Below are 20,527 nucleotides of genomic sequence, written 5' to 3'. Positions count from 1 at the left end.
TAGAAAACTAAAGGAAATAGCTAAGAATTTAAATTGAAACTTAAACCAAATTCCACTAAAACATTTGTTCCTCTATTTATTTATTTATTTATATATATATATATATATATATATATATATATATATATACATATATAGATATATGAATACGTACGTACACACATATATATAGACATATACATATACGCAAATACGAGCAAAAGCTTTAGAGGTAGAAGAACGTAATATTTTATAAATAATAAATATATTATAAGTTGTTATATAATAACTTATATATATATTAAAGGATTTTTTTTTTTTTTTTTTTACGGGTAAAGACTTGACTTAGTTGCTTAGTTTTAATTTTAGACTTTTAATTTCATTAAATTAAAATTTAAAAGCTGAATAATTGGTATGATAAAAATTTAAAAAAATCAAGGACGAATTAATAAATCATTACAAGTTTCACTAAAAGTCAACCAATGAATGAAATTAAAATTTTAATACTTGATGTTAGAATTGACAAACAAACAAAAGTCAACAAATTAAAAATATATATATATGAAAAAACTAAATTTTTTTATAATTAAACTACGCTGAAATTAGTATAAAAAATTATTATTAAATTTTTATTTAGAGAATGTTCATTTAAATGTTAAAAGTTATTTTATTACGGTCTAAGTTCAAATAAGTGGTGGATTTTGTCAATTGATTTTATTTTAATTTTCAAATTAGAATTCCTAATTAATTACTTAATTATTATTATTATTATATATACGTGCACATTTTAAATATATATAGGTGGGGAATGTAATCCTTGTAGCAAGTCCCGTTAAGCTAATAGCGAGAAATCTATTCTCACTTCCGCCCCATTTCCCATTTATATGAGATTTCTAGCTCGATTTGAACGGTACATCTCTAGTTTCTCTTAACTACACGATTGTCTCGGTAGGATACAGTGTCTAATTTCGATAGAATTATAACCTCAAACGCTCTCAACAAAAAGCCAACTATTATTGATAGCAAAAAAGATATATAATAATAATAATAATAATAATAATAAAAAAGTCACAATCAAGGATAATAGGATAATATGTAATAATTTCCAACACCATAAGTTCCAAGAAAATACACATGACCCTTATAATATGCCTCCATCTCTAATTTATTCTTCAATTGTTCGATTTAATTTATATACTTTTAATAAAATTAATTAATTTTCAAAAATAATCATTATTAATATTTTTTTTCTCATATTATTATTATTAATTAAAAATGGCCAAAATTAATAATTACCTTAAAACAAAATTTAATTACAAGAATATGACAAAGTGTTCACCTTCACAAACTTTATTACGTCATTTTATTGCGTCATAAAATGTTTTGTCCTTTTCCACCGTTGACTATTATCATAATTATTTGAATTTTCCATCCCTTGACATTTGCATTATTATGAAATTAAAAAAATATACAATTCTAATAAATAATAAATAAGTTCAACTCAAATAAATAAATAAATAAGAAGTTTAAATCTTAATTTAGTTTTTTTTATTCCACAAATTTTTAGTTATTTATACATATAAATTTGTTTGGTGGCACTATATTAAAAAATAATTATAATTTTTTTATTATATATCTTTAAAATTTTCAATTAATTATTTATCTATCACTTTTAAATTGTTTTTTTTAAAATAAATTGCATATCTAAATTCGATTTTGTTTAAAAAAATTATTTCACGAGTTATTCCAAACACACACATAATTATCGAAGGTTGTGTTTCACTAAAAGGAAATTATGTTAAACAATTAAACGAGGATAAATATAAATATAAATATATATATATATATATATATATATATATATATGTATATATATGTATATGTACATCGTATATGTATGTATATATATATAGAGAGAGAGGGGATTTCGTTTGAATTATAAGGGTTTTTCTAAGCAATTCATACTTAGTAGAAAAACAAGTATGGCTAGTAATTACTTGGAATTTTCTTGAATTTAGTCAAATATCATATTAGAAAAAATTAAAAAAAAAAAAAGGGGAAAATTACCAAAAAAGTTCCAATAAATAGGAAAATATTAAATGTGCTTAATAATGTGCAACAGACCAAACATTATGAGTGTTACATGTCTGAATGTTTGATGCCAACACTTTTGTTCTTTATGCATACTATTTAAAGAAAATTATTTTAAAATAAATATATAAAACAAAAATTGAGCCAATATTTGTGGTTGGTGTGGGAGGATGAAAGTCAGCTAATTTAGGGAATGATCATGAGTTTATAATCAAATAATACTCTCTCCATTGGCCATTGGTACGAGGTCTTTTGTGGAAGAGCTATGCTCAAATAATATAAAACGACGGAGAGTGAACCTGTACGTGCTGCCTTCATCCACTTGGCTAAACCCTCTCCTACCCCCATACAAGTTTCAGTCTCGAGACACGATTAGATCCTCATCCTATAACCGCTATCATTGAACCATGTTCTTTCAAAATATATTTACCGAGAGAAATAAAAAGAAAATTTTCAAAAAAGAGAACTCGAAGTGAAATTTTAAGATTAGCAAGAGACGTGTTTGAAAAAAAATAAAATAAAAGTTAGGAACATAAGTCAACTCGAGTATGCTCAACTAATTAGAATTCATACATCAATCAATCTTGAAGATCAAGTATTTGAATCTTCTTCTTAATTTTTTTTTTTAAATAAAGAAATATATTTCGAGGAAAATAAATGAGAGAAAGAAAAGTCTAAGAAGAAAAATTTTAATAGAAAAGTGAGTAGAATAATAAACGTCGAAGAAGAAAAAAATTAAATTTAAAAATAAAAAAATACCACCGACATATTTAACTAGCGTAAAACGTTATATTATCGAATAAGAGATCAGATATTCGAATCTTTACAGTTCGATGATGATGTTAAATTAAGAACGATTTTGAAAACGGAAATATGTCGTTAATTTTTAGATTTAAAAAAAAAAATAAATAGGAAATGAATTATATTTTAAAAATAAGTAAAATAAAAGAAATTCAAATTCAACTCATTTTCAAAGACTACTAACTCTTTGGTTTCACACTTAGTAATATTTTGGCAACAAAAATAATTGTTGTCCTATTTTTATTAATTTCTTAAAAAAGAAATAAATAAATAAAATAATAATAATAATATAAGTAAAATAAAGAAGAAAAATCGTATTGAAACTGTTGGGGCGGCCAATTTAAGCACGTGCATTAATATTGAGATTAAGCATATAGATTTAGACATTCCCTTTGGAGAAAACTTTGACTATTATGCTGTCTTTTTTTTTTTTTTTTTTTTTTAAATTATTTAATTATTATTTTTTTTTAATTTAACTTTTTATTATTATCATCGCTTAAGTATTTCCGACGCTTAAAATCGTCGAGAAAAAGGAATTAATTTGATGATTAGACATTCGTTTTCGGTCCAAGAGGTAAGAAATTTGGTTAATTACCGATTCATGTTTTTAGACTGAAAAACCCTGATCGAAAATGGGAAACAGAAACTCGATTGTATTGGGTTTTTGTGGGATCTAAGAGAGCTTTTTCATGGAACGAAAATGGAAGAGTTTTCAAGAGGAGGATTTCTGTCAAAAAATGATGGAAGTGAAAAGACGATAAAGTGTTTTGTATTTTTGTATTACTAGGCATTTGTTTGAAAAAAAAAATTCAAAACGTCAATGAACCGTTCTTAGCATGCTTGAAGACGTTTGGCTCGTTATGGGAATAGTGCATTCTCTTTTCACACAGTACACGGACCTACTTCTTGACTATGTGAAGTGAGTGGTTCCATGATGCTACCGTAAAGGTTCATGATCTCATTTCAATGTTTTAGTAATTTTAAAATTAATATTATATTTTTTTAATTTCTTTTAGTTTATATATATTATTGAAAGCTTAAAAAGTTTAAAAAGTATTTTTATTAATTAATTTAACCAGATTTTATTTAAAAAATATGCTTTAATTATATAATTTGTGGCCATAATTTTCCATTTATTTTTTAATCACGTAATTACATTTTAAAAAGTTTTTTTTATTATTAAAAAGTATATAAATAAAGATACACAAAAAGCAGATTGTTTTTTTTTCTAATCATTAAATGTTATTTTATAAATTAGTATTCAAAATTTGAATTCTGCTCTCGATGACCTCGACAAACTTATTTTAAGCTGCTAAAAGTGAACGTTATTCCCAAAGAAAATATTGGAGTCATTTGAAATTCTAATCTTAATCATGGGCCTGAAGCGTTATAGTAGCCACATATGTAGACGAAAGAATATAACAAGACTCACCACTAGCACGTATTGTCACCTTTGGATTTTCCCTCTCGAGCTTTCCCTCGAGGTTTTTAGGTCCACCGCTAGCCGATATTGTCCTTTTTTTTTAGCTTTCCCTTGAGGTTTTTAAAACACGTTTGCTAGTGAAAAATATCCATACCCTTATAAAGAAGGCATCGTTATGGGATCTCCTACCGATATGGGATCTCAAAAAACAAAGCGAAAAGGCAATAATTCTCGAATTGATGACGGGTTCATCAAATGACCCAATTGTTACAACAATATCAGAAAAATCAAACCTTTCCAAAGACCCAAAACAGTAAAGGCAATAACAAAATCCAAAACAATGAACTGTTGTTTGCATTATTCACATTTACAGATGCTCCCTTCCTTCATTTCTCTTCCAACATCTCTCACTCATCCACAGCCAGTGGCACAGATTCAGCCTGCAACATTCAAAATTCAATCAGTCTATATAGCTGCAACGCCTCCATTGTAGCTAAAGATTGTGTTTGGTGTGTCTACTTACCAGCTTACGGTACTTGAGAGCGTAAAACATTTCCAGATAACGGCGGCTCTCGAGGCGGTCGAGGTTGGAGACGTGCTTCCAGAACCCGTAAACTCCGGTCAGTGTTAGTAGCCTCTCCGAGTAGATCTGCCATGTGTACCTGCATTGATCATTGTGAGGATTTTCATAAGATCATGTAACCAAAGATTGATTCATTTGATGTTTAAAGTGATTACTTCTCGTGGATGCGTTGGAGGCCTGCTTTCGAGATTTTGTCCCAATGTGTTGGGTTTTCCTTGCACTTCTCGAAGAAGTCGACGAGGATTTCAGCAGCCTGCTCGCCGTGGTATGGATCGATATGGAAGCCAGATTTACGATCAACGATGATCTCGGCAGGACCTCCATTGCAAGTGGCAAAGGTAGGCAATCCACAGGTCATGGCCTCCACAACGGTCAAACCGAAAGCTTCATACACGGCAGGCTGCACGAAAGCTCCCTTCGTGTCTGCAATGCATCGGTAGAGTTCGCCGTTTCGTACTCGGTTCATCTGTGAAGAAATCCACCTAAATTGGCCATTTAGATTATAGGTCTCTATTAGGCTATACATCTTCTTCATTTCAATCTTTTCTTCATTGTCCTTTGATTCCTTCCTCCGGTCTCCGGCCACAACCACAAGGTTAACCAACTCCCTAAGGCGCTTGTTCTTGCCATACCACTCGACGAGTCCGGTTATGTTCTTCACACGATCCAATCTTGCCATTGTGAATATGATCGGCTTGGACCGATCTTTTAACACGCACAAGTGTTCCTCATTCTCAACTTCACTGTAAAGAAGTTCTTCGATTTCAGGGTGGAAGGAAGTCAGCCTCTTCTCCGTCTCTGTGTAGGGGAAGTAGACGCTCATGTCTGCTCCAGGTGAAACGATGTTGAACTTGGGATCAAACACGTCGATTCCATGAACCACTCGATAGAGCCCTGGAAGAGTGAAAGCAGTGTGACTCTCGTATTGTCCAACCGTATCTTTGCTGAGATCCAAAAGAGTTCATGTATAAGACAACACACTCAAACCATCTACATATACTCGAACCATGAACAATGAAATAAACGTCTTACCTGCCAGCGATCTCTTGGAAGGTACTCGTGATGATGAAATCGGTATGGTTCATGGCAATAAGGTCGGCCGTGAATTGGCATGAAAAGTGATACTTGTCGTCGAATCTCTTCCAGTAAATATCTGAATCAGGGTATTTGGTTTTCTCCAAGGCATGGGCGATAGTACACTGCAGAAGCAGGAAACAAATGAACAAGACCATGAGCCTTTACCAATGATAGCAAGAAACATGAACAAGAGTTTATAGAGATGTCACAAACCTGTGTAACGCCCAGTTTATGTGCCAGTAACGACGCGACGATATTACCGTCGCTGTAGTTTCCAATGATCAGGTCGGGCTTTCCCTGCAACTCTTTGGTAAGTTCCTGTGCAACATCCTGACCGACACAAGGACATTACAGTTTAGTATACGATCAAAGAAGCTGGCACAACAGATATCAGATAAAGGGCGGTAGGATCACCTCGGTGTAAGTCTCTAGGTAAGGCCAGACTTCGAATCTTGAGATCCACTTGCGGAGGATTCCGTTCTCATTTCTAAATGGAACTCGAAGAATGTGAGTGTGCTCGGTTCCGAATACTTTTTCGAGACGTTGGGTGCAGGTGGTTCCTACTGCATCTGGGAGGAGTCGAGTGATCTGGTATCAACAAAAACAAGAGCAGGCGAACATCAAACATCAAATCGAAAGCGGGTCTAAATTTAAACAAAAAGCCGAAAGATCTCGACTTTACAATGAGAATACGAGGAGTTATGTCCAATCCTTGGTGCTTAATACGTTGAAGCATTTCATGCTCCAAAGCACGAACTTGGTCCAAGATGTAAACCACCTTCATCAAAGAAATAAACAAACAAACATGTCAGTTTAGAACAATAAAAGAACATTAACTCTTTTCCTTTGTTTGATCCAAACCAACCTGGCCACCAGTGTCGGGATAACCCAAGACGTTATCTTGTGCGAAGTAACCGTGGGGCGAAAGTATGACAACGTTAAAGACCATGGGGATTCTACCAAGGAACTTCTCGAGGGTGCAAGGATCGGGTGCCTCAAGGAGATCCAAGAGAAGTTGAATCATTTCGAGTACACGCTCGGCAGTGTCGCCCCACCCTCTCTCAAGACCAATCTCCTGGAACTTATGTACAAACTCAGAGTAGGGCGTTTCGGGTGCAAGCGTAACTAGATAATCCTCTGCCTTCCTCAGCACATGTTGGAAGGCATCCAGAGTCTGAATTCTATCATTCAGCATCATTGTCTGCAACCAAAAAACTCACCCAAGTAAACACTAGAACAAGTTTAAGGCTGAATCAAAAGGGTGTTCGTGAGTACCTTTCCCTTGTAGCAGTGAACTCTAAGGAAGTCCAGCAATGGCTGCATGCTTTCTTTACCATGGAAGAGCTTTGCAGAGAGGTGACGGTTGAGGAACTCGACGCCATTGCCAATGGACTTAGAGAGAGTCGGGCGAGGGAAGGAAGCAGTAAATGGTTCAAAATCAAGCTCGAGAGTGAAGTTGCCGTTCGAACTAGCATTACAATGGCCAAAAAGTGTTCAAGATATCAGAACCCAACCATGTTTATTGCAACTTAAAAGGATCATAAACTTTCAAAGACTTTTACCTTCCATTCACAAGTTCTTCTTTGAAATGTAAATATTCAGCAACTTGAAGCTCTTCAACAACCAGTGCATGGATATTAACTTTAATGTATTCCCACACACCTGGCCTTGGACGAACAGCAAGAGCAACCCATGGGGGCAAAACTATGGCTTCCTGCACCACAAATGACTTCAAATTTGAGCAGATAGCAGACATGAATAACCAAAAGAGATGATTCTTATCACCTGGGTGGATCTCAGGACTTCGCCAAACGCCCCATCTGCTAGTTTCTTTCGGTTCTCTTCAGGAATAGTTTCAAATTCAGCAATCAGTTGATGATGCTGCAGGATGCCTTTACCCTTGGCCTCAATCCTACACACAAATCAAAGTCATTTGGTTGTCAATGGCCTTGTTTTTCTAGTTTTAGCTACCAATGTTAACACTTTCCAGACCATGATCCAGCAAAAATGTAAAAACAGAGGATCTAAATCAGATATACCTTGAGAGGAGGGCCAGGATTTCATTTCTTTGAGTGATGAGAGTTTCATCCAAGCGTTCACGGAGGCTATGAACACGGTTGAGGAGTCGTTCTGCCATGGCTACCTTCTTGGAGTATTAACAGAAATCTCAGATTTTAGTTTGTTTCAGCTGCAAATAAACATAAAATTATGTGAACAATCCATTTACTTCAAATCAAACTTCACCTGCAAATCAAATTGGGTTGATTAAACATTCCTAAATCCACCCCATCCGGACCCTACAGACACTTTGACAAAATTCTAAAATATGGGGATTGATTCAGCTGTGATTTCCATCAAACTATAAAGCATGAACATGAAAAACAGAGAATTTGGCAATCTTAAGCAGCTGAAACGATAGAAGCTTAGACACTGTTTTGAAAAGTTGCATGTTCTTTAGATACAGCAGGGAGGAGCACAAAGAGATGAGAAGAACAAATGCCAGTATGAATACTCCTCCATTGAAGAAGCTGGAAGAATTGTTTTGTTCAGAAGATAAAGAACAGCAGAAAAATCATGAAGAAGATACAAAAAAAAAGACAAAACAGAGCTTACAAGCAGAAAAAAGCATATGCATACAGACAGAGAAGTGGTAATATATAGACACAAAATGGAGGAAAAAACAAAGATTAAAGAGATCATCAGGGCGAAGATGACACTTGTCATTCTCATTCAAATCTACAGAACATTAATTTCTTACACCAAAAAATTACAGAAACCATCAGCAGAATTAATCAAACATAAGATTCTAAAAGAATCAAACGAAATGAAAACTGATTTAGATCATTCAGAGATCATCAGAGGGAAGAACGAACCTTAGAACAAGAAAGAGGAATGAGAAAGTGGAGAGGTGAGAAAGAGGAGAGGGGTTTTATACGGGAAATGGAAGAAGGGTTTTGAGGATTTGAAGTTCTTATCCAGCAGGTTTTGGATCGCCATGGTTGCTTGCGGTGGGTAAAGAAATGGGACCTTGAATTTCCGTGAAAATGCCATTAATACTGCCATTTTGCTTCCTGTGGTTTTCTTCTACCTTCCGCAAAACCGCTTTTGTTCTTCTCTACTCCCATTGCGTCTTCTTCCTCTCACCCCGTTTTTCCCTTTTCAAATCTTTTTTTAAAATTATTCTACCAGTCAATCAATGTATGATCATCAAAGTTATACTAAATTAAAGCGGTTTCGTGATACTCGTAAATAAGATGTGATGTTTCACATTGGTTGGAGAGGAGAACAAACCATCATGTCCATGTCGCAGACGCGTTTTAAAGCTCTGAATAGAAGCCCGAAATGGAAAGCTCAAAGAGGACAGTATCTGCTAGCGGTGGATCTAGGTTGTTACAAATGGTATCAGAGCCAGACACCGGACGATGTGTCAGCATTTTCTCTGTTCCCTCAAGGGGTAGACATGAGGCGGTGTGCCAGTAAGAACGCTGGCCCCAAAGATGGTGGATTTGGGGGCGATCCCATGTCGATTGGCGGAAGGAAAGAGTGCTAGTGAGGACGGTGGGCCTCAAAGGGGGTGGATTGTGATGTCCCACATTGGTTGGGGGAAGAGAACAAACTTCGCCAAGCATACCGTTTTTAAGTCCTGAGGGGAAGCCCGAAAAGAAAAGCCCAATGAAGTATATGAATTAATGGATACCACTTTCAAACGAAAATCCGTAGAATAACGAAGAGAAGCTTAAAAGAATTGAAAATCACGGTCTATGTATACCAACAAGGTGCACCCTCGTGGCTACCACAAAACATTATTGTTTTGTAGGAAAATGTCGGGATTATCATGATGTCATTTTATTTTACAGATAATTTTTTTAATTTGCAATGATGAATTTGCAGAAATTGCTTTTTTTTATTTATTTTTATTTTTAATTTTATTAAATTATATTTTAAGATTTGGGGAATTTAATAGTATAATATTCGGTGGGTGTTTTCGTCAAACTGTGTGTTTTTTTTGGCGCGAGTTTCGTCAACCTCAAAACCTGTAACCGCCCGCCACGTGGCTACCTAAAACCGCCTTTCACTGTCATTTTAGCTTTTACAACTTTTTCTTTCTTAAAATATATATATTGATTTTAAATTAAACTTGCCATTATTGAATATTCGTTGGCGAGTTGTTATTATATTTTGCAATTATCCACATATTATTTTTTATTTATAAATTATTTCCAGGGTGATAATATTCTTTAATTATAAATACATTATTATTCTCTAAATTAACGGACGTGGGACTTTCATCGAACAGATCCCATTTCATTATATAAATTAATTATTGCAATATATATATTAGATAATGAGACTTATTCAACAAAATAGTTTTATTTTTTTTTTGTAATTAATTAGTGGGTCGCCCGTTACAAAATCCTTATTTAAATTTTAAATAGACATGGGGCATGGGACGAAAATTTGAAAAGTCGAGGGAGCTAGAGAAAAATAAATCTATTATTAGAATGTCAATATATTAAAAGCTATATATATATATGTGTGCTTTTTCTTTAATTAAAGAAAATAACTATACAAATACAAATAATTTCACATTTTTTTAAAGAATTATATAACAAAGTTTTAATTATATTTACCACGTTAGCACAAAGCTAAAAATCATATACTTTAAAAATAAATATCCAACAACATAATTAAAAACAAAAGAAAAACACTTTTTTAATTAAATTTTTAATGTTGTTAGTTTATTTATTCATTATTTACAATATACATTTTTTTTATATTTAAAAACTTAAAAAGTCAATAGAGTTGTTAAATATTTTTATTTTAATTTCGTTAAGTGTAAGAATATTATTATTAAAATTTAAAAGCTCAAAAATAGAAAGTTAATAAATATTTTTATTAAATTTTTATTATTAAGAGTTATTTTCAGCTGCATTACTAGCTGGAGGGTAGGTCCAAAACCCACGGGCTGCCCTACGGTTTGAGGGGAGCAGATCTCAATCGATACCTTTTTTAATTTTTTAATGAAAAGGAGATGGCACCTTATTTTAAAATGTCGATGTCGCATATATTTAATTAAAAGTAATAACATATGATAATTATAATTATAAAAACTTTATGTTATATTTAATATTAAACGTCACTTTTCAAAAAAATAATAATTAAAAATCAACAATATTAACTAATTCTAAAGTTTTCTTCCGCAATACGTTTAATTTACCTAGGATGCCCCTCGTCTCAATGCTGTGGGCTGCATTTTTCCGCTTCCCTGGCGGCGGCGCTTGGATACAACTAGTCAATTTGATCTTTTTTTTATTTATTTATTTTATTATAAAGTATTTTTATTGATATTTTAGGATTATTAATCTTAAATTAAAATGTAAGAAAAATAATTAAAATAGTGGAGCGTGACAAGCTTGCAAATGTTATTTCCTTTAGCGGGATCAAGCATCCCGTGCTAAGAGAAGCTCCTTTAGTCTACTCGAAAGAAAGTCATGAGATACTCTCTTCTCGTAGGACATGTGTCGGGGACGAGAACAATAGAAGAGTTAAAGATCTGCTGGAGGATCCACTTGCATATATGGACAACAAGATCGAGTTATTCATTACAAGTATTACAACAGAAATCAAATTAATCAAGCTCGTTCTAAATAACTTGATGGGAATAATTTCATTTTGATCCCTCTCCCTTTGTCATTTTGCGACTCCGTTCAATAATTATAGATTAGAACGATAAATTAGTATCTTATTTAATAAAACACGCTCTTACAAGCTTATAATTATAAAATAAAAACAATATCAATAAATACAATTTAAAAAGAAATTAAGAATAAACTTATTTAAAATTTATTGAATCCACAATTTTGTAAGGGCAAAAGAGACCAAATCATTTAATAAAAAAAATCAATAAACACCAAATTTGTTTAGCTCCAAAACATAAAACGACGTCGCTTTTACACGGCCATGCCATATATACTTTTTTTTTTTTTTTTTTATAATTATTTGTTTGCATTTCCAACAAAGCAGAAATTGCCAAAAACGGTGCGTTTGGTCGGGTCAGAGAATATACAACTGCAACAAAACGGTTCGTTTTGTCTCTGAAAAGTTATTATTAATATTTTTTTTCTGTATGGCTGCACGAAAAAAATTAAAAAAAATCGTTTTCATTGCATGTTGCCAACCTTTCTAGCACGTGTAAATGGCACGTGTGTCATTTTATCTTTAATGGGCCTGGGCCATCATCTATATTGGGCTTCTTCTCTTGGGTCAGAACCAATATATTATATATTTATTTATTTTTAAATTGATTTTAGGTTGCTAAATTTAAAAAATTTATAATTTTTTTTTATTTTGTAAATAATAATAATAATATTTAAAATAGTTAAAAAGTAAATAATATTTTTTAATATATATTTTTTTGTGAGAATGATATTTTGTATAATTTAATGTGAAATAACAAAATTAAACAAATAAATAAAAATACCATTTTGGACGAAACCCTAAAATAGAGGATTCATCAACGTCCCCAATCGAGGGTTTCGAGCGGGAACCTCAGCACAAGTTGGAAGTGTATACCGCAACGAAGAGAAGCTTATCCGGATACCTAATCGGCGTCGGAATCCGGTGGTATGGGGAGAGAATTGCAGAAGCAGCCACAGCAAGAGATGGCGTCTGCGGTGGAGCAGTTGCTCGCGGTGAATCCTTACAATCCTGATATCCTTCCTGATCTTGAAAACTACGTAAATGAGCAGGTCTTTTTCTATCTCTGTCTTTTGTTTTCAGTTCGATTTGTAAATTTTTATCATCTTCTCGATTGTCTTTAAATTTATAATTGTACGTTTGGATTGAGAAATCTATTGTCTTATTCTTGTTGGATTGAACGTTTGTGTTCCAGGTCTCGTCAGAAACATACAGCTTAGATGCTAATTTATGCCTGCTTCGCCTCTACCAGGTACTTGTTATTTACTAGATGTAAATTGTTTACTTTTGTTGTTTCTTATATTCTTGGCCCTGTTTGAATGTGCCTTCAGAAAACTTTTTTATTTATGCTTTGGATAGATATTCGAATACTTCTTATATAATGCATTGGACGTGGACCTTGAAGCTTTTGATTTTTGAACCTGTGTTTTTCTTTCATTCACATGTTTATTCTTCTAGTAATTCGTTATTGTTCGATTTACAGTTTGAGCCCGAAAGAATGAGTACACAAATTGTGGCTCGCATCCTGGTCAAGGTATGTTTTTCTTTGAATTTTCTTTGCATATTGTGAAGAATGTAATTCATCTACTTGTTCATTAATTTTAATTTTGAGGGCTTTGTACGAGGTGTGGATAGGCTCTGATGGCAATTCCAGCTCCAGATTTCAGCCTGTGTCTCTTTTTAATTCCAGAACGAGTGGTATGTGTTAACTGTTTTGTACTTCAACAACCTTTAAGTTTCATTAATGTTGTTTCATCTCAAGATGTCTATGTCCTTGTCAATTTGATTGATCTGCAAGAAGAAACGATTAGGTTGCTCATTTTCTTAACAAATTGAATTGTGCCGTGTACACTTCGTTGTTCTTTTATGAGTTTTTTTAAGACAAAATTAAGCTTTCATTAAGATCGATGAAAGCATGCCGAACAACGTTATCCTAGGAGGAGCTAGAAACCTATACAAGGGTAAAACCACATCAAATTTAATGGCCTCAATTTTTAATTATTATTACAAGGTCAATGTCTTGAGACTAACAGAAGAATTAATCTTAAGGAAATTTTTTAGAGTTGATTTTATTCCGAACAAAAACACTGCCACCGAGCATGTTTACACTTTAGCTCATGCTTTTCTTATTCTTTTCCATCTTGCCCCTTCAAGACCCCTTTTAAATATGTTGTTACAGCAAATGGAGGATCAATTCAAGACTCTGATTATACTTTCCCACTATTTGGAGGTATGCAAGTTTTTTAATTTTTTAATTTTTTTTTTTTTTTTTTTTTTTTTTTTTTTACGTTTTTCATTAGCACTTAAATTTTAGTTTTTTGAGAGCATTCTCGTTCGAAATTTATGACTACTTCGATCTTATCCATGTGTAGACTGGAAAGTTCCGTCAATTTTGGGATGAAGCTGCGAAGAACCGCCACATAGTTGAAGCTGTGCCAGGTACTTGGGAACTACAAAGCAGAAACTTGTTTGTTTGCAGTCTTCAGTACTATCTTGATAGTCTTTAGGATATATTTATAGTTTCATAACCATGAGTGAAAAAATTTATCTCAAGACGTGTTGAGGAGTTTGGAGGGAAGTTTCCCGGGAGGCCTTGGTTCGAGCCTCCATGTGGTAAACCTTAAGTGAATATATGTTTCTCACTTATTATGTTTCCTAGAGTAGTTGGCTTTATGCTGCACAAAGTCTCCCTGCAGTATTGGAGTGGGCCACAGCTGATACAAAAAATAAATGATTTTGGATTTGCAGACCCATTTTATATATAGATCACCCTCTGTTTGGCTGTTCCTAATATGAACATATGATGCAGGTTTTGAGCAAGCTATTCAAGCTTATGCAGTCCATGTTCTTTCCTTAACTTATCAAAAGGTTCCTAGAACTGTGCTTGCTGAGGTATGAATAAATAAATAAAACTAGTATTGCTGTAATTTTCAGTAGTGTTCACTTGTTTGTGGCTTGCCGTTGCTGCACTCCTAATGTTTCGGTTGGTGATCGGTGTCATAATTTTTGTTCTCTGCTGTTAACTATACCATAAATCCTATTCCAATTACCTTGCATTGTCTATTTCCTGTCTGACATGCTATAGAGGATGCCTACCCATCACCCCAATTCTTGTCGTTTTCGAGATTTTGCTTCAATCGATACTTTCTAGTACTATATGTTCAATATCCCGTGTTAATATTCTTAATTTTACGTCGGCATGTTACAGGCAATCAATATTGAGGGCTTATCTTTGGACAAATTTCTTGAGCACCAAGTTGCAAACTCTGGTTGGATTCTTGAGAAAGGTCATGGGAAGGGCCAACTTATTGTTATACCACCAAACGAATTCAACCATCCTGAACTGAAGAAGAAATCCTCCGACAGCATTCCCTTGGAACACATTACTCGCATCTTTCCAATTCTCGGCTAATTAACTCACGGACCGGTAACTAAGTTCGTTACTTTTGTTCATTTTATTTTGGTCTTGTCGTTTCATTTGGGGATTACTGTGAGGTTGCTTCTATATTATCGTCCAATTTTCCAACTAATGACAGAGGAAGAATAGATTACCCTTTAGGGTAGTTAGTCTGATTTTGATGTTTATATTTGTACTTTAATCATGCCATTTCATAACGGTCATAAGATCATAGAAATTGCCAAGGCAAGGTGCCCTCATATGGTGGCGTATAAGGTGGCACGCCTAATTTTGAAGCGTTTCGCGTAGAATAATTATGATCTTTTTGGGCGTTGTAGACGTGAGTTCATATCATATGTGCATGATTGACATGTCTTGTTTTGTAAAGTACTCGGGGAGGATTAGAAGTGTTTTTTTTACTCGGGAAGTTGATGGTGTTTTCTTGAAGTTTAAGGGATGTCGATAACTCTTTAAATGCACATTTAATTTAGTTTCAATTCCTTTTGAGTATTTGAGAATGAATTTGAAATAAGTTTAAATTACTTTTGTCATATTTAAAATTAACCTTAGTCATTCAAAATCAATTTAATATTTAATGTTATACTTTTAAATACGATCTTTTAGTAATTAAAAAGGATGTTTCGGAGCGGTTTTGAATATCACAAAAAGTGATTTTACATAGTTCAAAAACAATCTCTATTCTTTCTCCAAGTTAGGATCAATTTGAAGATTTAAAATTGTAAAATTGTTGACAATATTGACAAGAAGATGAGTCGATAATACCTCGATCATCGTACATTTTAGTTCCAGTTCAGTGATTCAAAAGATGTTAGAATCGTTATAATTTGGACATCTCTTCTCTTCTCCGTGGTCTATTTTTTTTTTTTTATATGACCTTTGATTCTTTCTGTAATTTGATTTTATTCATCTAAATTTACTCGTTCTTAAATATAAAAACTAAAATGGAATATTAGGAGGTATATTAAGTTACAAATTTGGCTCTAAAAATTCAATAAAATTATAATTTAGTATTTACAATTTAAATTATTACTTAGGAAGTTTTATTCAACCATTTATAAAATTTTGTCCAATCATATAAATAAAATTATAACTTTTCAAGCTATAAAACTAAATTTTATTATTATTTATTTTTCTTTTTGTAAAAACCTATTTTGTAATTTAAACTTTTAAAAAAATAAAATAAATAGAACACGTGTTCTCCCGGCATATGTACAGGCATTTCCCCACCCTGAAGTATTTGTGGTAGACGATACATATAAAATGCGAAATTCGAAAGAAAAGATTGCTTGCATCCTTGAAAGAGGTTCGCGAATTCTCTCCCGTTTGATCCGCCGTCGTCGTTCTCGTTCTCGTTCGTTTCCCCAGTTCAAGACCTAGTTCTGCTGAAATCTTCATGGGAGAAAGGTAGGGCAATTCGGTCTTCTTTCGTTTCGATTTCCTTCGAAATTTTTAGTTTTATAACTTGTTCTAGCATAGTCGATCGAAGAAAACCCTAGATTTTGAATTATTCTTCTTAGGGTTTGGAAGTTTAAGGTTTTTGAAATTCTTATTCAGCGTCTTCTTGTTTTTTTGTTTTTTGTGTACTTGTTAGTCGTTGATGATTTTCCCTCCAACATTCGCATATTGGGATGGAAAATAATTATTTGTCGAATTTCTTACGCGACTAATTTTGAAGAAGAATTTGGTCTTCTTTTTTATTTTTAGTTTATTTATTTGTATTCTTACAGTTGGTCTTATTTGTTTCAGTAATTGAACGCGATTGTTGTTGTTCATGGCTACCTTAAACGGGAGAGTTACATATTCTTCCCTTTCTAATGTTGCAAAGAGTAATGCAGTCCCGAATGGCGAAGATGATTGCGATTCTCTCTGGGCCATACCTAATGGTAGTGCGCCATTCCATACAAGCTCGAAATTTCCTGTTGAATCTGAAGACTTTACTGATGACGGGTATGATTCAAGTGAAGAATTTGATAACCCAGAGCAAAATAGTGTGCGTCCGGAGGTTAATTTAAAAAATGTTTTGAATGGGATGTTTGCTATATTGACTGGCGCGAATAAATCTTCGGATGTCTCCTCCGATAAACAAGTTCCCAGTTCAAATGTTTCATTCCTTGGGTCTGAAAAAAATGGAGATACCTATTTGCACTCATCGGTCTACATTCCCAGTGCCCCACCTCTACTTGAGCCGAATATGATTAATTATAATGCTTATAAAGATGTTTTGGAGGCTGAGCCCCCAGAGTGGCTTCCAGATAGCTCTTCTTCAATTTGCATGCAGTGTACTGCCCCTTTTACTGCAATCACTCGTGGTAGGCATCATTGTCGATTTTGTGGAGGGATTTTCTGCCGAGCCTGTTCAAAGGGAAGGTGTTTAATGCCCGTTAAGTTCAGAGAGAGAAATCCACAGAGGGTATGCGATGCCTGCTATGACAGGCTTGATCCTTTACAGGGTATACTTATTAACAGCACTAGCAATGCTGTGCAGAGGGCGAAACATGATGTGATGGACTGGACGAGCAGTAGAGGGTGGTTAAATCTCCCTATTGGTATGTCCATGGAATATGAGATATACAAAGCATCCAAAACACTAAGAGGATACTTCCAGGTGTGCTTACTATGCATCTTAGTTGTTCAAGGAAGTCATGATAACTTAAACTGCAATTCAATTGTCGTTTTAATCAGTGAGATTTATTAAGTATATTGTGATTGATTAAGCTATGGTGGGGCTATTCTTTTGTGACATTCTTAGATTGTTGAATTGTACAGGTCTCAAGACTAAATCCTGAAAAGTCTATACCCTGGGCTGTACTGAAGGGGGCCAAAGGGCTTGCTATTTTGACAGTCGCTAAAGGTGGAGTGTTGGTTGCATACAAATTTGGCACTGGGTTGGTTATTGCCCGAAGGTCTGATGGTTCGTGGTCTGCCCCTTCAGCCATACTATCCGTTGGATTAGGATGGGGTGCCCAGGTAAAAAAACTTCAATTTTCTTTATATGTGTAGAATTTCTGGAAGAATTTTAAATCTTAGGAGATGGATAAGTTTGGCTATTGGATAATTTGACAGCATACATTTTGGTTTCTTGTCCCTTCAATGGGATGTGGAACAAGAGTCTTGTATGCTTATTAAGTTCTAAATTTCTTGTACCATTGTTACTTTTAGATTGGAGGTGAGCTCATGGATTTCATTATCGTCCTTCATGATTCAAAAGCTGTTAAGACATTCTGTAGCCGTATGCACTTTTCACTTGGTGCTGGGTGTAGTGTCGCTGCTGGTCCTGTCGGTAGGGTGTTGGAAGCAGATCTCCGAGCTGGAGATAGGGGTTCTGGCATGTGCTATACATATAGTTGTAGCAAAGGTATCCTGATCAGATTATGCATTTTCTTTATTACTTGGATTTCATGCCATTTTCTTCCTGAAGCTAGCGTATCTGATCATTGAATAATCAATCAGTAATCCATGAACTTTTAGCTTTTTACTACTTTCAAACCGTCTTCATGGATCGTGCAGGAATTAGTCCTAACTGCTTGTTCTGTTGTCTAAATTGTTTTTCTTTATGATGATTGCTGCAACTAAATTGATTTATGTAGTGGAATCAACCTCACTAGATCTTGAGCTCTTATTTTGTTTTCATAAACCGCAAGAGTGGAGATATCTTTGTTAAATAAGTTAGCATAAATTATAAGTTTAGTTCTTGAGCTCTTATTTGAACTTTTAAAGTAGCTTAATAGGTCATTGTCCTTTCAATTTTGTCCAAGTAAGTGGTACCTAAACTTTAATGTGTCCAATTGCTTCCAAAACTTGTAACTGATGCATTAGTTTATTACTTCTTGACAGGCGCATTTGTTGGAGTATCATTAGAAGGAAACGTGGTTGCAACAAGGATGAGTACAAATCTACGCTTCTATGGTGATCCTTATCTAACCACCTCCGACATTCTGCTGGGGACGGTGGACAGACCCAGGGCTGCAGAGCCTTTGTACTCTGCTCTTCACGACTTCTATTCCATTCTACAATGACCCAACTCCCTCACTGTACAGCAGATGTCTCCATGGCTATGAACTGTGGAAGCTCTGATCTAAAGTTCATACTTCCTAGTTACTACGATGTTTATGCCTGTAAGTTCACAACTTAACTGTAAATTACCATACATCCACATATATAGAAGAACATATAATTCTTTTCTTTTCTCTTTACCTAATGATCTTTCCTATTTGACTCTATATGCATTCTCCTGTTACTCTACAATGCATTCTCCTATCTCCTAGTATTTTCTTATATCTTTCTTGGCTGCTAAGAATGTCGCCCTCTTTTGTGATGCTTACTTCAGAAAGAAAGTCAAGTCGTTGGTCGCACTCAATTAGTCCCTCTCCTCCTCTTCTTCTTCCTTTGCTTTAAGCGTGGGCATAGCTTTTTTATGTCTACCTTATTTGGTTTCTTGATTTAGAGGCGAACTCCACTGATATCGTTTCTCCTTTTCAAAACTATCTTCTCCACTCTTCTGTAGATGGGATTGCCTTTCTAATTACCTCTAATGCGGATTCTTTTGTGGGTATATGGGTCTCTTAAAACTGTCCTTAGATGGAGGTAGATTCATTCATCGCTTGATACCAGTTTGACCCTTCTCTTGTCGACATCAACGGGAATCATCTAGGTTATATATTGAGTTTGATATGTGATCTTGTGTCCAATAAATAAGCTTAATGTTTGTTTAGAGATGTTTATGTAACCCGTAAAAGATCTCTAAACAGTTTTAGCCGAACTCCCCATTTATTTTTAACCACATGTTCTAATGCACCACAGATATAAGAAAGGAAGTGTAAGAGATATAAAATAATAAAAAGTATAACGGGGAAGGGATATAAAATAATGAAAAGTGTAACGCAAACAAATAAAAGAATAAAAATGTGAATGAAGAGGTATTTTGTTGGATGAGATTTCCTTGTTTTGTTTTAATTATTTAATTTCCAATCATAAGTTATAGAACATAAATATATATTAAAGTTTAAAAATCTTTAGTTAAAAATCGTTAAAGAATATTTAATTAAAATGCCGTTGAATTATTAAAAGTAGAAAAAAAGTGGGATATGAAGTAGACCAGTGCCAAAATTCGAATTTATTCTCTATCATTTTATCTTCATAATTAAAATATTTTAGAGAAATCTATTTAATTTTTGAAAATTAGGGATGGAAATTATGGCTAGAAATTTTTAATTAATAATTTTCATTTTCTAAAATAATTTTTATTAAAAAATAAAAAATACCCTAATTAATCCATATATATATATTTTAAAAAATAACATTGAACATTTATATAAATATTGATATAGATATATTTATATTATAAAAGTAGAGCGACACATGGTCGAAGTAGGACGAGGAATAATCTTTTTTTATATTTTCTCCTTTATTGAAGTAGAAATTTTATACCTTTGACAAATTAAATAAATATCTCTACGAA

The 20,527-nt window shown here is 33.7% G+C and overlaps 3 protein-coding genes across 3 annotated transcripts; 2 read left to right on the top strand and 1 right to left on the bottom strand.

The window, feature by feature from the left end:
* Nucleotides 1-4,505: 4,505 nt before the first annotated feature.
* On the bottom strand, nucleotides 4,506-9,117 carry LOC111793310 (sucrose synthase). Its single transcript, XM_023675145.2, has 13 exons — nucleotides 8,828-9,117; nucleotides 7,994-8,142; nucleotides 7,740-7,866; nucleotides 7,517-7,668; nucleotides 7,230-7,422; nucleotides 6,820-7,155; nucleotides 6,637-6,732; nucleotides 6,369-6,542; nucleotides 6,168-6,284; nucleotides 5,910-6,076; nucleotides 5,033-5,821; nucleotides 4,818-4,956; nucleotides 4,506-4,734 (listed from the first exon to the last, which is right to left on the bottom strand). Exons 2-13 carry the CDS (start codon nucleotides 8,089-8,091, stop codon nucleotides 4,702-4,704), a joined length of 2,421 nt encoding a protein of 806 aa, XP_023530913.2. The 5' UTR covers nucleotides 8,092-8,142; nucleotides 8,828-9,117; the 3' UTR covers nucleotides 4,506-4,701.
* Nucleotides 9,118-12,443: 3,326 nt separating this feature from the next.
* Nucleotides 12,444-15,224, top strand: LOC111793248 (eukaryotic translation initiation factor 3 subunit K). The gene is made up of 8 exons (XM_023675040.2): nucleotides 12,444-12,703; nucleotides 12,847-12,903; nucleotides 13,135-13,185; nucleotides 13,287-13,349; nucleotides 13,831-13,881; nucleotides 14,024-14,090; nucleotides 14,461-14,543; nucleotides 14,860-15,224. Exons 1-8 carry the CDS (start codon nucleotides 12,581-12,583, stop codon nucleotides 15,061-15,063), a joined length of 699 nt encoding a protein of 232 aa, XP_023530808.2. The 5' UTR covers nucleotides 12,444-12,580; the 3' UTR covers nucleotides 15,064-15,224.
* Nucleotides 15,225-16,266: 1,042 nt separating this feature from the next.
* LOC111793247 (uncharacterized) lies at nucleotides 16,267-19,262 on the top strand. Its single transcript, XM_023675039.2, has 5 exons — nucleotides 16,267-16,473; nucleotides 16,816-17,674; nucleotides 17,836-18,036; nucleotides 18,229-18,424; nucleotides 18,904-19,262. Exons 2-5 carry the CDS (start codon nucleotides 16,841-16,843, stop codon nucleotides 19,083-19,085), a joined length of 1,413 nt encoding a protein of 470 aa, XP_023530807.1. The 5' UTR covers nucleotides 16,267-16,473; nucleotides 16,816-16,840; the 3' UTR covers nucleotides 19,086-19,262.
* Nucleotides 19,263-20,527: the final 1,265 nt, after the last annotated feature.

This window comes from Cucurbita pepo, chromosome 4 (genome assembly GCF_057944985.1).
Source record: "Cucurbita pepo subsp. pepo isolate OVF chromosome 4, ASM5794498v1, whole genome shotgun sequence".
NCBI lineage: Eukaryota > Viridiplantae > Streptophyta > Magnoliopsida > Cucurbitales > Cucurbitaceae > Cucurbita > Cucurbita pepo.
The sequence above is the reverse complement of the archived record's forward strand: the minus strand, read 5'-3'. Positions and strand labels throughout refer to the sequence as shown.

Excerpts from the sequence above, each read along its gene's own strand:
- LOC111793248 (XM_023675040.2), top strand. The coding sequence starts at position 12,581 with ATGGGGAGAGAATTGCAGAAGCAGCCACAGCAAGAGATGGCGTCTGCG. Across the intron at positions 12,704-12,846 it reads AAAACTACGTAAATGAGCAG|GTCTCGTCAGAAACATACAG; the intron begins GTCTTTTTCTAT and ends TTTGTGTTCCAG. Across the intron at positions 13,882-14,023 it reads TACTTTCCCACTATTTGGAG|ACTGGAAAGTTCCGTCAATT; the intron begins GTATGCAAGTTT and ends ATCCATGTGTAG.
- LOC111793247 (XM_023675039.2), top strand. The coding sequence starts at position 16,841 with ATGGCTACCTTAAACGGGAGAGTTACATATTCTTCCCTTTCTAATGTT. Across the intron at positions 17,675-17,835 it reads CACTAAGAGGATACTTCCAG|GTCTCAAGACTAAATCCTGA; the intron begins GTGTGCTTACTA and ends TGAATTGTACAG. Across the intron at positions 18,037-18,228 it reads GATTAGGATGGGGTGCCCAG|ATTGGAGGTGAGCTCATGGA; the intron begins GTAAAAAAACTT and ends TGTTACTTTTAG.
- LOC111793310 (XM_023675145.2), bottom strand. The coding sequence starts at position 8,091 with ATGGCAGAACGACTCCTCAACCGTGTTCATAGCCTCCGTGAACGCTTG. Across the intron at positions 7,423-7,516 it reads GAAGAACTTGTGAATGGAAG|TTCGAACGGCAACTTCACTC; the intron begins GTAAAAGTCTTT and ends TTGTAATGCTAG. Across the intron at positions 6,077-6,167 it reads ATAAACTGGGCGTTACACAG|TGTACTATCGCCCATGCCTT; the intron begins GTTTGTGACATC and ends CTGCTTCTGCAG.